Source organism: Andrographis paniculata, unplaced genomic scaffold (assembly GCF_009805555.1).
Source record: "Andrographis paniculata isolate CXL003 unplaced genomic scaffold, ASM980555v1 Contig80END, whole genome shotgun sequence".
Classification (NCBI taxonomy): Eukaryota; Viridiplantae; Streptophyta; class Magnoliopsida; order Lamiales; family Acanthaceae; genus Andrographis; species Andrographis paniculata.
Genome location: NW_026137618.1, coordinates 1128557 through 1145037, shown reverse-complemented (window position 1 = coordinate 1145037; position 16481 = coordinate 1128557). Strand labels below are relative to the sequence as shown.

Sequence of the window (16481 nt, the reverse complement as noted above, 5' to 3'; positions counted from 1 at the left end):
TACTCAGTCCAAGATCGCTTGATGGATATTCTCCCGAATCACGCAATTTTTGTTGGCCATGTGATTCTTTCCAACCTTGGATCCCAAAAGTACTCCAAACAACCATTCTGAATCCAAGAAGATAAGACAAGCTGGCTTGAATAGTTTCAGACGACCTGAAGTTCATTGTATTGAAAGTATGGCTTAGTTTCAACGGGGAGATGAATATATGTCTGAAACTAACTTAATTAAATATGCTACAAAACTAACTATGATGTAATAAACAGAAATTTGCATTAGGAAACATAAAAAAGATGCTAAAATTTGAATATGAATGGCTTGTTATTGGTTGAAAATAAAATATCACACGTATGGCCTTATTTATACACAGAATGCCTAAACGATAAAAAATGTAAATATGTTTTTAGACTCAAAATTTGAGAAAATTGCACAATTCATCCAAAATGACTAAAGACACCGACCATTAATATTTTTTTTTGTCCATCGAAAGTCCTTTAGTGCCCCAAAAGCACTAAACACTAAAGTACGTACACACATTTTCAGACTCGGATTTAGGCAAAAGTTGCACGGTTAATTTGAAACTACTTAACGAACCAACCGACAATATTTTTTTGTTCATTCGAGGTAATTTAAGGCCCCATAAATCTTTTACACTAAAACAATATACACTCATTTCCAGACTCAGAATTACACAAAACTTACACCGACCAACTAATGATATTGTTTTGTCTATCCAAAATTGTTTAGAGCCTTAGAAACCGTAAAGGCTAAAACTATGTAAAATTATTTTTAGACTTTGAATTGGAGAAAAATTGCATGTTTATCAGACAAACCAACCATTGATATTGTTTTGATCATCCGAGGTCGTTTAGGCCCCAAAAAACTCTAAACATTGATATTTTTTTTGTTCATCCGAGGTCGTTCACGATTTATGTAAAAGTATCAAACAAAACGTAAACTCATTTTTGGACTGGTTATTAGAAGTATTTTGTACGATTCATCTTAAACGACCAAATAGTTCTAGCAATATTTTCTTGTCAATTAGAGGTCATTTTGGGCCCTAAAAATCGTAATTGCTTAGAAAAATATAAATTAGTTTTTAGACAAAACTTGAACAAAATTCACTCTGAAACGAGCGTATGAACCAATCAGAATTTTTTTTTTTATTGGTCCGAAGTTCATTAGAGCCCAAAAAAGACAAAACACAAAAAAATATATAAACTGATTTTTTGACTCAAAATTAAATAATTATCAATCTTGCCTTTTTGTCGGTCTGGCAATATATATTTTACATATATCACCTTTTTTTTTTTTTTTTTTTTTGGTCCTTTAGCCAAGCCTCAAGTTCATTACGGTGTTTGTGCGAGTGGGATTGGCCATAACTAGTAGATATTTATTGCAATTTACTGCTAGTTTGGGCAACAATATAAGAATATTAAATATTATGTATTATTTTAGTTAGAATATTATAACTAGTTCAGATGCTATGAGATAAAAGTGATAGAATGGGTTGAGTTCTTGCCATTGAAAATGATTGAATTGGAATTTTTCAAAACCAACTAAACTAATAGGGGTCCAAAGGAACCAGTGGATTGCAAAGTATAGTGATTTTTGTGGGTCAACCGAATGAGATTGAATGGTGTGTTGGCCAATAAATTATAATCATTATTATTATTATATTATAATACTACTATATTTTTGGTATAGTGTATATATTATGTTTAATATTATAATATATAATAATATCTTCTAATATTTTTTATATTGGGTTAAACCAATTAATTAGTTTATCAAAATGTTTTACATTATGTTGAAGGAATTAACAAACACTGCCGGTGCCAGCAGAGGCGCGGATCCTCCGGGTAACTAGTGGGATCACACGACTTCACTTTAATATTTTATAAGTTATATATTTAGTATATTTTTTTTTTCAATGTAAATCTTTTTTCATAATTACTTCAAGGACAATTTTATTTAGATTTATAAAAATAATTATTTATATAGTATATTACTTTGATATTCTATCTAAACCTAATTCATTTTACTCTATTTTCATTTTCGATTTTTTGTATTCAAAAGCATAATACCATATCGAATCAAGTTGGTGATTTCTTCATTTTTCTTTATTTGGATTGTAATTCTGCAACTCACCCTTCTTCCTTTGGATTGTAACTTACTTAGGTATTGATGACTGAAGATTGTTGGCATGAATACTATTATTATGAGTCATAATTGTAATTAGAGTTTGAGCATAATTGTCACACATAAGATACCATTGTAATTATTATTATTATTATTATTATTTTTTTAATATATTGTTATTTTAATTGAATAAATTGTGCAGCCACTTAAGAAAGTAGTTGGATCCGCCACCCGTGCGGGGGGCACTTTTTCTCTCTCTCTCTCACTCTCTCATTGTTGTTGTCATATTTGCTCTGGTCTCTCGTCGTGTTTCTCATTTAGCTTTCATTTCTCATTGTATAATACTTTTCTTTCTTGTACAAATTTTCAGAGCTTTGTAAGTTCAATTTCTTATTTATTTGATAAATATTTTCTTTCATCGATTTTGTTAAATAATCATAGATGATATTTAGAAAATATTATTGTGTGAATTTTACTATACAACTATTTCTTAAAATATTCTGTAGACATTAAATATTAAAATACTTATAACTTTTAATATTGCTAAAAAAAACCTGTTTTACTAAGTGGGAAGGAAAAATTGTTGAGAAGAAGGTGCTACATTTGGTAAAGATGAAACAAAATTAAAAGGTCTACAAACATCCTACATCAATTTTGCAAGAGTGAAATTAATGGAAATGAATGTTTTGGTAGACATGTTCGTGCTTAATCCTTGAAGTGTAATTTTCATTCTCGCGTAAACATTTTGTTTCAAATATTATCAAGGTTATCTTCTTAACAGGGAATGGCACTGTATTTATGAAAGAAGCAACATCATATTGATTTCCCTAATAATGTAAAGCAACTAGAAAGAAACATTTTTTTTTAACAAAAAACATCTTGTATTACGTAAAAGCATGTGTATTTTAATTATAATTGTAGACATGCTTAATGAATATATAGTTTGTGGTCAAATAAATAGTATCATGTGTTCTTTGAGACTTTGTTATGTATAGCTAATTCACTTGTGACATTGTATTGTATTACAATAAATAGTGTATTGATAGCCATAAATCGCATGCTTAAAATATTTATATTATTTGCGATATTTGGTTGATTTTGATTAGATTCTGTCTGATTTGGATATATATCATTTATTTACGGTTTGCAGAAGAAAAATAATAAAATTGATAGAATTATAGGGAAAAGAGAAAAAAAAGGCCCAAAGCCCAATTGTTACAAAATTAGGGTTAATATAAAGGAAAGAAAGAAGGGAGATGAGCTACTTTTGCCACTTTACATGCCAAGGAGGAGAACGCCGTGCAAAAAAGTCCCAAGGAGAAATCGCGCAAGGGCAAGTAGGACAAAGATTCATCCAAGAAGATTTCGAGTTCTACCCCTACCAACATCATTCTCAGACGATGTTTAATTTTTTTTTTCTTTGTTCTTCTTCCTATGGTTAGTGAGTGGTTTACTTTTCTAGTTTAAGAGTGAAAAAAACAACTTGGTATGGATTTGGGAGATTAGACTTGTTTTGATTTATGATGTTTCTTTGGTTCCTAAGTATTTATGTGGTTTCTGATTTCTTTGATTTATAATCTTTTATTTGGTTGGGTATTGTGGCCAAGTGTTTCTATTGGATTAAGGATTAATTGCTAAACTAAATTAGGCGTATGTAATTGTGTTTTAATTTGGTTCAAGTAGCAACTAGTGGCAGACACCATTAGGAAATCATGGAATCAATTTTAAACAATTTCGCATAAGTGATTGTTAAATTGAATTAGGCTTTTCTAGTTCGCAAGATGGTTAGGCTAGTAAATTTTTTGTGACGTCACTAGGGTTCTCGTCTAACTAGGGAAGCAGTTAACGGGCGTACTTAGACTGCCGAGAAATTAAGGAAGAGTTGGTTATTAGGCGCATGTCAGTAACTATAACTAATTTATTTAGAAACCAAAAAAATTAAATATTTATCGATGATCAAATCCACTACCCAAGTTGTCAATTTTATTCCTAGTCTGGAAACTTATTTTTATTGAATTTATCGTTTAGTCGTAGAGCTTTTAGTTTGTTATTTTACTTTTATTTCCTACTTAAAAAATCCCCCCTTTTATTATATTTATAAACTAAACAATTGAAAATAAAACCTTTTTAATTCCTTAAGGAGACGACCCTACTTCATCTATGCTACGTTATGTTTATTGCAGAAGTAGGTTTATTGTATTTAAATTTTGCAGCGTGTGACGAACGCCTGTCAAATTTGGGCGCCGTTGCCGGGGAATTCTAATTGGTTTATTTATATTTGGTTGTTATCTATCATCTAAAAAAAAAAAAATAATTTTTTCTGGTTTATGTCGAGGTCTGATCACACAGGAATCTTGAGTTTTGATCCCAAAATTGAGAAGACTGCGCGTCGATTGAGAAAAGAAACTAGGGAGCGTCGCCAAAAAGATTTAGCTTCAAAATCATCTAGCGATTTTAGTTATGACGAGATCTAGCTAGAAGAAGAGATGGATCAAAGGACATTAAGGGAGCTGACAGCTCCTAACTTGACCCAGCAACATCTCTTCATAACATACCCGACGGTAGACGGTAAATGTGCTTTTGAATTAAAATCAGGACTAATACACTTGTTGCCTTCTTTTCATGGGTTGTCAGAAGGAGACCCACAAAAGCATCTACAAGAATTTGATGTTATATGCACAAGTATGAAGCCACAAGGAGTAACAGAAGATCAAATCAAGCTTTGTGCTTTTCCTTTCTCACTGAAAGATGCTGCAAAAAATTGGCTATTCAATCTACCTACCGGAAGCGTCACTACATGGACTGACATGAAGATAAATTTTTTCGAAAAGTACTTTCTCGCTTCACGAGCTGCGATCATGAGGAAAGAGATATGCGGAATGACGCAAAATACAAGGGAGTCTTTATTTGAATATTGGGATCACTTTAATGCTTTACTTATTCAATGTCCCCGTCATCAAATCCCCATGCAGTTACTGATTTAATATTTCTATGAAGGTTTGACGTCCATCGACAGGAGAATCATAAACTCAACAAGTGGAGGGGCCTTGATGAACAAAACTCTTAGAGAGGCGGGGGACTTACTGAACAATATGGCGATGAACTCACAACAGTTCGGACCAAGAGAAATAGTAGCAGTTAAAGAAGCAAGCGAGGTGAGTTCTATTCAACAACAGTTGACTGAACTGACTTCATTTGTTCGAAAATTTGTTGTAGGGAATGCACAAGTTAAGGCTTGCGGAATCTGCAAAAGTTCAGAACATCCTACGGATATTTGTCCTACTTTTGAGTCAAGAAATAGATGTCAGTGCTGCAAGATTCATCCTAAGACCATACAACCACTACTCGAATACCTACAATCCAGGATGGAAAGATCAGCAGAACTTAAAGTATGGGAATCAACAAGCTAACTATGGAGATCATTCGAGAGGATTCCCAGCACCTAACCACCCTCCACAACCCCCTTAAATGGTTCCGAGTAATTCCCTAGAAGATATGATGAAAACTATGGCGTCTAACATGTTGCAATTTCAATAGGAAACTCGGAATAGCATTAGGAATTTGAAAGAATAAGTAAGTCAAATAGCAAATGAGATGTGCGAGATGATGTCAAGAGAAAAGGGAAGATTGCCCTTACAACCCGACGCCAATCCGAGTAATGTGAGCTTGATTGTTATACAAAATGGAAAAGATTCAGAAGTATCAAAGATTGAAGTTCCAAAAGACAAGAATGAGGAAGACTTTGAGAAATAAATTGAGAAAGCTGCCAATGAAATATCGGACAAGGTAACTTTTGAAACACCTACTAATACTAAAACTAATGTTGCACCATTTCCTTGCAGGTTGGCGAAACCAATGAAGGATGGCAAAAATAAAGAGATGTTGAAGATGTTTCGAAAGGTGGAATTGAACATACCCCTACTGGATGCGATCAAACAAGTGCCGAAGTATGCAAAATTTCTGAAGGATCTTCGTGCAAACAAGAAGAGACTACGTGGAGACGAATGCATTATTGCTGGCGATAGCGTATGTGCCGTTTTACAACATAAGCTTCCTTCAAAATGTGGAGATCCGGATATGTTTTCAGTTCCTTGTAAGATAGGTAAGTTGGAGATTAAACGAGCAATGTTAGATTTAGGAGCTGCAATTAATGTAATGCCTAAGTCTATTTTAAATCTTTGAATATTGGACCTTTAAAGGAAACTGGAATTACTATTCAACTAACCGATAGGACAAATGCTTACCTTGAAGGAATGATTGAAGATGACCTAGTGCAAGTTAACGAATTAATTTTTTTAGTTGATTTTTATGTGCTTGATATGTATGATGACAATTCTCCAAATCCTGCACCGATTTTACTAGGTAGACCATTAATGTGCACCGCACAAACTAAAATTGATGTGAAACAAGGTATACTTTCTATGGAATTTGATGGTGAGAAAATGCAATTTAATATTTCTGATTCTATAAAATACCTTGAAAAATCTAATGCGTTGTGCAATGTGAATGTTATTGACAAAGGTGTACAGAAAGTCTTGGGATTGAATGAGAATTCTATCGTGGACATAAAATCGAAGTCGCATCTGAATCAGTTGAAACTTGTTTACGTAAATGATGATGTGAATCTTGTAGAGAAATTTTTTGTGAGTAATCATCGTTTTAAACATGGAAGTAAAAGACAAAAACTGAAGTGGGTAAGACAGTCTGAAGTAGTGCTACCTAATGGCTAACATGGTAACTACGTCTAGCCAAAGACGTTAAAGAGAGGCGCTTCTTGGGAGGAAACCCAAGTTTTCTAGCTTTACTTCTTTTATCTTCTTTAGTTTTTGTTTTATTTTTTTATTTTATTTTTTAACATCGCCTATTTGATTTGGATTCTTTATTTTTTCCAGGAAACTTCTTGAAGAATTTCGAAAAAAAAAAGTCGTTGTCTTTCTTCGTCTTCCTCCCTGCTCAACTTATTTGACCTCCCTAAGCCATCCATTTTGGTATTGGCTAAAAGAGAAGCACAATCAAATTGAGGAAGTTTGGAATCCAAAGCAAAAACATGCAGTTGCACCAATCCTATACTCTAGGGAAGTTCCTCTCTCATAATATTTTTTTTTACATTGAGGACAATGTTCGCTTTAGGTGTGGGGAGAGAGTAATGCAAATTTTTGGGCAGATTTTTAATTTTGTGCTACTGTTGATGTCTGATTGGCTGTCTTTGCGCATGTTTTTAAGATTTGTCTGAAGTGAGTCAAAGGTAATTTAAGTGATAGGTTAGTCTGACATGATTGATCACATTGGATTTGAAATATGTCGAGCGAGGTTGACATTTGAACCCTGTGAGAATTCCAGTCTATATTCCAAAAAGCTTACATTAGAAAATAAGCTACATATTATCAAGCTTTGGAAATTCTTTCTTGTGTGATTTGTGGTGATCAATTAGATAACCTAGAACTTGAGTGATTATGCATGTTGAACTTGTAACTATCGAGTCTTGCATTTTGAAAATGACAAGGGCATTAGGTAACCCATTGAACCTTTCTTTATCACTCAGCACAATATATTTCCCCTAATTAGCCCATTTGAGACTTTTTAGCCTATTTTTCTTCTATATTAAACCGTCTTTTAGCCTCATACGGTTTTTTTTTATATTAGGCCTTCTCCGATTTGAACCCTATGTTAGAAAGAATTACTTTAAGTTCACGTTGTGATGCACCTTATTTGTTAGGCACAAGTTAGAAACGAAGTTTGAGTATAAATAAATAATGCATTCAGAAGTGCTTGCTGCAATGAGAACGGATAGTGAAAGACGTATATATATTAAAAAAAAAAGAAAAAAAAATAGAAAGTAGAAAAAAGCCCCCCCCCCCCCCCAAAAAAAAAAGAGATCATCTTGATGAAGTATTATTGATATAATTACATTATTGAAGTTTGGGTAGTGAATAAAGTAAGAGTTTCATTGTTTATGCCGAACCGTTTTTCATATGCTAGCATCGTGTTCTTATTGTATTCTTTTCTGGCATATTTTAGCCTTCGCATATCCTTTTTCCACCCCTAACCATCAGCCCCGTTACAACCTTTATAAAAAAGTCGCGTTGATTCTTGATGTTAGATTCGAGCATCTTAAGCAAGGGAGATTTGATTGTCATTCAAGCCTATGGGATAATCTTTTGTCGCACTACTTGAGCGTTAGCTGATTATACACACTTATTTCTTTCAAAGAGCATGTGTGCATACACTCTATTGTGAGGTTGACTTGGCTTGATATGTTGAATTTCCTATTGATTTGGTTGTGCTAGATTTTCTTGTCATATTGAGTCGCTTGCGATTTCTTTTGGCTTGTTTCGAATTTATGCTTGAGGGCAAGCATGATCTAGGTGTGGGTAGATTTGATAGCCATAAATCGTATGCTTTAAATATTCATATTATTTTTGATATTTGGTTAATTTAGATTAGATTCTGTCTGATTTGGGTGTATATTATTTATTTATGATTTCCAGAAGAAAAATAATAAAATTGATAGAATTAGAGGGAAAAGAGGAAAAAAAAGGCCCAAAGCTCAATTGTTACAAAATTGGGGTAAATGTAAAGGAAAGAAAGAAGGGGGAGACACCACTTTTGTCACTTTACATGCCAAGGAGGAGAACGCCGTGCAGAACAGTCCCAAGGAGTAATCGCGCAAGGGCAAGTAGGACAAAGATTCATCCAAGAAGATTTCGAGTTCTACCCCTACCAACATCATTCTTAGGCAATGTTTATCTTTGTTTTAAACAATTTTGCATAGGTAATTGTTATATTGAATTAGGCTTTTCTAGTTCGTAAGACGGTTAGGCTAGTAAAATCTTTGTGGCGTCACTAGGGTTCTAGTCTAACTAGGGAAGCAGTTAACGGCCGTACCTAAACTGTCGAGAAATTAAGGAAGAATTGGTTATTAGGCGTGTGTCGGTAACAATAAATAATTTATTTAGAAACCAATAAAATTAAATATTTATCGATGATCAAATCCACTACCCAAAGTTGTCAATTTTATTCCTAGACTGGAAAGTTAATTTTATTGAATTTATCTTTTAGTTGTAGAGTTTTTAGTTTGTTATTTTACTTTTATTTTCTACTTAAAAAATCCCCTTTTTATTATATTATAAATTAAACAATCGAAAATAAAACCTTTTTACCTCCTTGAGGAGACGACTCTACTTCATCTATACTACGTTATTTTTATTGCAAAAGTACATTTATTTTATTTATATTTTGCAGCGAGTGACAAACGTCTGTCATGTGTTGTGCATAGATATACCGTTTGTTGACTATTAGCACACGACGTGTTGTCAATACTATACTAAATTAATAAGTTCATAGCAGTAATAGTCGCTTCTTAATATTTTGACATTTTTCAATATTGCACGTAGCCTTGGTGGATTTCTTTAATTACCATCAACAAGTTTATTTTTTGTCTTCCGACTTAATATTTTCCTTTATTAAACATATTGTCGATGCCGATTTTCAACAATAAAAGTAAAATCCGAAAATAGAAATTATCTTCGAATTTGATAAAATAATTGTCTGAGATTAAGAATCTCTAGACACGGTACGATACATAAATAAAATAGGAAAAATAACTACTATAGACTGAAAAAATAAATGGTGATCCCCAAAAGAAATTCCAGTGAATTTGATGTCGAATGAAGATGGTTTCTTTAGGCCATGAAACGACCTATTTAAAAACCTATGTCAACCGCCACAACCAGGTCATGCCTTCATATCCGCCCACCGGTTGTAACCTCTCTCAACCGTCTTAAAACTGCTTTTCGCCCGACCTGCACACCTGCTGCTCCATCTCCTCTTGCCCGTCTTCCACTTGTTCGACCTCCGTATCAGTCATTTCTTCGCCCAACTTCATCTTACCCGACTTCGTGTGAATCGTCTCATCCTTCTTCGCCTGACTTCATTTTTCCCAACCTATATGCTGTCCGTCGTGGATGCATATTGTTTCCTTCGTCCGTCCTCTCCTTGCCCGACTTCCTAGTCATAGGCTTTTTCTGAGGAAACCCATCTCTTAATAATACTTGGGCTCATATTCAAACCCATTTTTAAGGTCCCACTGATTGATAGGCCCATTAGACTCTACACCAATCCTTAGTCCAATTTTATAGGCCCATTCTCGAAAAACCTACATATTGGTTTTCCTTGCTCAACAACTTGCCTTCCCCAGCCTGACTCCTAAGCATCGCTTCTTGGACTGTGTGAGACGTGACATTTAGGGGTTTGCAGAACAGTGCCATCATTATACTGTTTCATGTCACATCGCGGGGTTTATGAAAAACCCTTCTCTCACCCTCCACATTCACGCACTCAAAATCTTGAATCCTTATTTTTTCTCTAGCAAACATTCTCCTCCAAAAACCTTTTCTCCTTCATTCTCTACATCTCATTTGAAAATGGCTCAACAGTATGTTCCTGCTCTCCCTTTTGACGGAACTGACCCCTCGGTGCCCTTTGTGGCTTCGAGGGTCCTTACCCCCACCGTTCGCCCCTACTGCACCACCAATGAGGATGCTGATCGTATGAAGTCTGTCATCTGTCAAGTTTCTCTGGAACGTCTCCTGGACAGCATCAGGACTCACCTCACCGACCCCAAAGATGCCTTCCGCAAATGGCACACGAGACTGCTCCCCCATTATCAAGAACGATGGCGGAGGCAGGGCATCTATAAAGCCATCTTCCTGTCAACTCAACCCCTTCATCTCCACGATAAGGCTTTGCTGGCGATGGCAGCTTTCTGGCACGCCCAGATGGGAGTGTTCTTTCTCCCTTCTGGCCCTATTGGCCCGACCCTTATGGACGTGGCTCTTATCGCCCATTTACCTATAGTGGGCGATGATCCTGTCATGGTCTCCTTTGAAGGTCGGGAACCTTCACCCGACCACGCTGGTTGGGCTCTAGCCAGGCTTCCTGAGAAGGAGAGAAGCTGGACTGGCTTTGTTACCATGTTTTGGGGTGAGGAAGGCACCCTAGTTTCTGAATTAGAGCACACGGCGTTCCTTCTTTTTTGGTTGTGCAGGTACACTTTCTCCTCCTTATGCTTTTTCTGTAAGCTCAAAGTTGGATATTTAGTTGGATTTCTTCTTTCTTTTTTGATATATCATTCTCTCCCCCTCCAAACTCGTTCTATCTTCTCAGGTCGATCTGGCCATCCATCTGGCCAGTGGCCAATTTTTTTCCTTAGGCACTTTATTTTTGGCTAATCTTCTTGAGGGTTTATCCCGAGTGAGCACCCGCCTAACCGACACCAAAAAGGCGGACACAGCTGCTTCGGGACCATTATGGTTCTTGGAGCTGTGGCTCCATCTTTATTTCCCAAATGCCTTTTTTGGCCGACTACCTATCACCCCGAACCCCCAAAGGTCCATAGGTTTTGCCCTGGCCAGACTAACTCCTAGTTCTTCTAATCTTCATCCATCCGACCCCATCATCACCCAAATTTTGACCGAAGACCGTAACAACTCCTGCTTTTATGTATATGAAACCCTTGTACAATACGCTACTGAACTTTTTTGGCTTTTCCCCGACTCACCATATCCTCGATCCTATCCCGATCCTCGTCCCCATCCAACCTATCCCTTTTCTTGGGATTCCGCCATGAAGCCCCGATCTCTATTTTCCAGTAAGAGGTCGGACAAGAAAAACCATAGATCACTTTATACTTTTAATTATCAGCCCCAATTCTTGGCCCGACAATTCGGTTGCTGTCAGGGTCTACCGGGACCACTAGCCCGACCACACCTTATACCCCAAAGCCCAGAAGGGGTGGTGATCCCCGAGCTCATCCCGACCTACCTTTCTCAACTCACCTCCTACATTACCTCCAACTCCTACTTACCTCTCCGCCCTAAACCTTCTTCGGCTAAGGCATTCCCTGCCTGGTGGTCGGCCACTTGGCCTCTACTTGCTCCTCTAACCGACCAATTGGTCGGGAAACTTCTCCTGCCTCCAGCATTGGCACTGGGTTCTCCTCGATTAGCTTCTGCTCCCCGAAGGAAAAGGCAGGCACCGGCCGAAGGCGGGTCTGGAAAGAAAAAGAAACAAAAAGGTGCCCCTATCATCGATAGACAGGCCATCGAGGAGTACCTGGCATCTCTGTCGGTACACACGAGCGGGCTACCGAAATACTTAAGAAAGCAATTTGGTAAATTCTTCCCTTTTTATATATTCTTTTCAATATATCTCCCTTTTTAACCCTAATTATATTTATCTCAGAGGACCCTGCACTGTCACCGACCATGGTACCGACTGCCCCTCAGTCGACCGAGACTCAACCGATCATCATTTCAGATTCTCCTCTGCCGACCGCAGCCCAGCCAGCTGATCCTCAACCGACCGCAACTTAACCATCCTCACTCTGACTTCCTCTCCATCGGGAGAGGACCCGACGGTGAGGCAGTTATCCTCATCAACTTCTACTCCAACCGCCATTCCACCGACTGCCGCAGCACCGACCCTGGCCGAGCAACCGACCCTCCAAGGCCCGCCGGCCGAGGTAAGTTATTTCCTTAAACCCTTTCAAGGAAAATACTTGCTCAATTTTTTACTAACTTTGACTCTCTTTCCGATAGGACAACCCCAGCAATCCACCAGCCATCTCTCAACCGACTCTTCTTCCTACAGAAGAGGAGCTGCCAATGATCCGTCGGCCAGAGGAACCATCGGGGAGGCAGACGTCTCCTCCAATTTTGCCTTCGTCTGCCCCGCAATATCACAGGTAACTGTCAAGATATCTTTACATGATTCTTTCTTTTATAATTCTCTGACCTTTGTATTGTTATTTCAACTAGGAACCTAATCCGGTCGCGGTGGTGCCCGAACCCGACCAGGTCGTGGAATTGCCCGACCCAGTCGTGGCACCACCCGACCATGCTGCTGCGCTGCCCTTGCAGCCGGCCGCCCAACCTATGGGCTAGGATCCTTTGATTACTCTCCAACCAGTCCAACCGATCCCGCCGCCTCATGACATAGAGGAGATCTCTTCCTCGAAGTCGGGCGAGGCTTCGGTCAATTTTGCCCCAAGGGGTTCGGTTAGTAATCTCCCTCATCCATTTCCCGACTTTCCTTTCTTCTTCCTTACTTAACATTCTTCTTTCAGGGTATGGAGCTAGCCGTTTCCCACCGTCTGCAACCAGCAGACGAGTCGGTCATAGGCCCGACACCTGCGGTGTTTCGGATTATGGCCCCTTCTGAGACTACGGCTGCTTTCCATCAGGTATGCTTCAACTCCATGTCTATTTTAATGAGTTCATTTTTGCTTCTTTATACCTTAACATTTTTATTTTAGGCTGCCCAAGAGATGAGTGTGCTGACCCGAGTGACTCTCCCTACTCCGGCCCGACCAATCGTAGCATGCTGCGCTGACTTGCCTTTCGCCGACCTGAGTTCAGCCGACCTCGAGGCTTTGGTTCAGGTCGTGATAAACTTGTTAGTGGAGCACCCATTGGACTCGGAGGCTCCTCCCATACTTGACCGGATGATGGAGAGGATCACAGAACTCCAGGCTGAATTGCCCTTGATCCGACCTCTATCATCTGAGGCCACATCATCTCAGCCGACCGCTGACTCAGCTAGCCTCGAAGCCTCTTTGAAAAAGGTCAATGAAGACCTTGATCACGACAAGGCTACGCTGGACGAACTCCAACAGTCGCGCCAAACACTGGCGGCTGAGATCTCTAAAAAAACGGAAGAACTCAAGCGCTTGAATCAACAATTGGAGTCCCTGGATAGCAGTATCCAGGAAAGAGGTCTCCTTATGCAAGAACACCGCCAAACACAGACGAGTCTCTATGACCAACTCCAAGCAAGCATACGGATGAGACTCGTCAGAGGCCATTAGGAGGCCTATCAGCGTCGTCGGGCAACCAGGTCGGAGTTGAAGTGGGCCGACCTCCAAGCCGCCCTGAGGGCCCTCCTATCCCCACAATGATGTATATATATAGCTTTTAAAACTTAGTCTTGTAATCTATTCTTCAGAACATAGATCCACAATTTTTGTTCCTTGACTAAGTCTGCAATTTACATACTTTAGCATGTATAAATAATTCATATTTTCTTACCATGAATATCACCAACACAAACTGATATTCACATCCAAATGGTTTTTCCCTGCATTCGTGTTATTTCTTCCAACTGGGAGGGTTCTTTGCAACCATTCGTTGTGGGAAAACACCCCATAGGACATCATGCCGAGGACATGATACAGGTGCTCAAACAACTGGACTTTAAATTTAAATTCTCTGGCAGAGGAAGAAGAACCATACATCACACAATCCGTTTAATGGAGCGTATATCCACCAGCTATGAACCTTTTACTGATATTCTCACCCGCATATCTGATCTTGATAATCATCTGGACATGATAAACCATCATGTTTCGGCAATTCTCCAAGACCTCAGTTGGAACAACATTTTCCACCAGCAAAGATCAACACTCTCCAGGTTGCATGTTCTTGTTGAACGAGAAAGCCAATCTCTACAAGACATGAAAGTCCACACCGAACAAGACTTTCAAGAAATGCAAGATCAATGGGATCGTTAACGTCTTGATTTAGACGACCTCCTAGATGAAGAACCTGAAATGGTTTCTGCGAGTTGGGATGAAACCTATGAACCAAAAGACAATCACCCTTGCGTCACCCTTTCGGATGATGACTAAAGAACCCTTCGCTATAGGTTCGAACCCTTTATCTGAAAAGGTATTACCCTGCCTTTTCGGAACATTGTCATCGATTCTTATTACAAAATCTAGGAACCCTTTAAAAGGGTTCCTAGATTTTGTAATAAGAATCGATGACAATGTTCCGAAAAGGCAGGGTAATACCTTTTCAGATACTTAGCATTAATATTTTCATGTACTAGCTTTTCTTCTTGGTTCATAATAATAAAAGCTTCATTTCCAATAACTCTGTGAATGATAAAAGGACCTTCCCAATTGGGAGACCATTTCCCTAATTGGTCCACCTTCTTATACGTGGGCAAAATTGTTTTCCACACCAGATCCCCTTCTGCAAAACTCTTTGGGGACACTCTTTTTCCATAATATTTTGTTCTGATCTTATTCTGTCTAAATACTCGATCCAGAACATTTAATCAATCTGTGTCCACCTCTTCCAGTTGTTGCCACATCCCTTGTGCATACGTCATCAATATTTGTTGTTGTATTAACCACTTTGGGTGAAGCTACAACAAATTCCGCTGGTAGAACAATGTCTTGCCCGAACGTTAATTGGTATGGGGAGAATCCAGTAGACGTATTTCTACTATTTCGATGGGCCCAAAATGCCTGAGACAACAATGTGTGCCATTTCCTTGGATTTTCCTCTACCATTTTTCGGATGATACCGATGACAATTCTATTTGCCGCTTCAGCCAACCCATTAGCCTGTGGGTAAAAAGGTGAAGAATAATGCAGTTTGATGTTAAATTCGGCCAAAAATTCAACAAATTTCTCCCCGGTAAACATTAAACCTTGATCGGCCATAAGGGTAGGGGAATCCCAAATCGATAAATAATGTGATTGAGCTCTTTTTGCGTCGCATTCTTCAAAGGGACTGCCTCTACCCATTTGGTGAAGTAATCGGTTGCTACCAGAATGAATGAATGTTGCTTTGATGACGTCGGATGGATTTTCCCTATTACATCCAACGCCCAAGCTTTGAATGGCCACGGCTTAACCATCGCTTGTAGTTCTACTGATGCGAACTTGCCAAGGATAACAGTTCGGATCGAATTCCACAAGAATAAGTAACAAAAATATTGTAGATTTGGATAGAGTAAGGGATGGATGGCTATATATATATCTATATTAATGGAGATAAACTGGACTCTCTTGAATTGAGAGGTAGTCGGGAAGGCAACACGAGAGATCAAGCTCACGTATCACAATCCTCTAAACAAGCTGACAATACAAGCTAAGGCAAGAATAGTTCCAGTACTATTCGAGAGGCCACGACTTGTTTCAAATCACTCGAAACAACTCGATTTGGGGATATGAAGCTGTAACCGAATCACTCAAGATTACACTTAAAAAAGGCACAAGAATCGCTCTTGAAAAAAAAAAACCAGTTTATAAAATCTTTTTGTGGAATGAATAATCTTACAATGATAATCATGGGTCCTTTTATAGAGGAACCATGAAAATTGAAAAACAAGAAAGTACACTCTTAAAGGAAATAAAATCATATAGGGAATAATTATTATAATTAGCCTTATTTAGTATTATTGACCCATAATTCATGGCAATCCCATGATTATTGGTAATCCCTTGATCTATGGTATTCCTTCATTTAGGGGATATTGATTCATGGGAT

The 16481-nt window shown here is 38.2% G+C and overlaps 1 protein-coding gene and 1 non-coding gene across 2 annotated transcripts; both read right to left on the bottom strand.

Annotated features, from left to right (window-relative positions):
• Positions 1-4997: 4997 nt before the first annotated feature.
• LOC127241146 (small nucleolar RNA R71) lies at positions 4998-5104 on the bottom strand. The gene has a single exon (XR_007836475.1). It is a non-coding gene; the product is annotated as a small nucleolar RNA R71 (small nucleolar RNA).
• Positions 5105-15235: 10131 nt separating this feature from the next.
• LOC127240900 (uncharacterized) lies at positions 15236-15849 on the bottom strand. Its single transcript, XM_051259750.1, has 2 exons — positions 15640-15849; positions 15236-15553 (listed from the first exon to the last, which is right to left on the bottom strand). The coding sequence occupies exons 1-2, from the start codon at positions 15847-15849 to the stop codon at positions 15236-15238; spliced, it is 528 nt and encodes a 175-aa protein (XP_051115707.1).
• Positions 15850-16481: the final 632 nt, after the last annotated feature.

Coding starts and splice junctions, on each gene's coding strand:
- LOC127240900 (XM_051259750.1), bottom strand. CDS start 15,849: ATGGTTAAGCCGTGGCCATTCAAAGCTTGGGCGTTGGATGTAATAGGG. Junction 15,554..15,639: donor TACCCTTATGGCCGATCAAG/GTTTAATGTTTA, acceptor TTTTACCCACAG/GCTAATGGGTTGGCTGAAGC.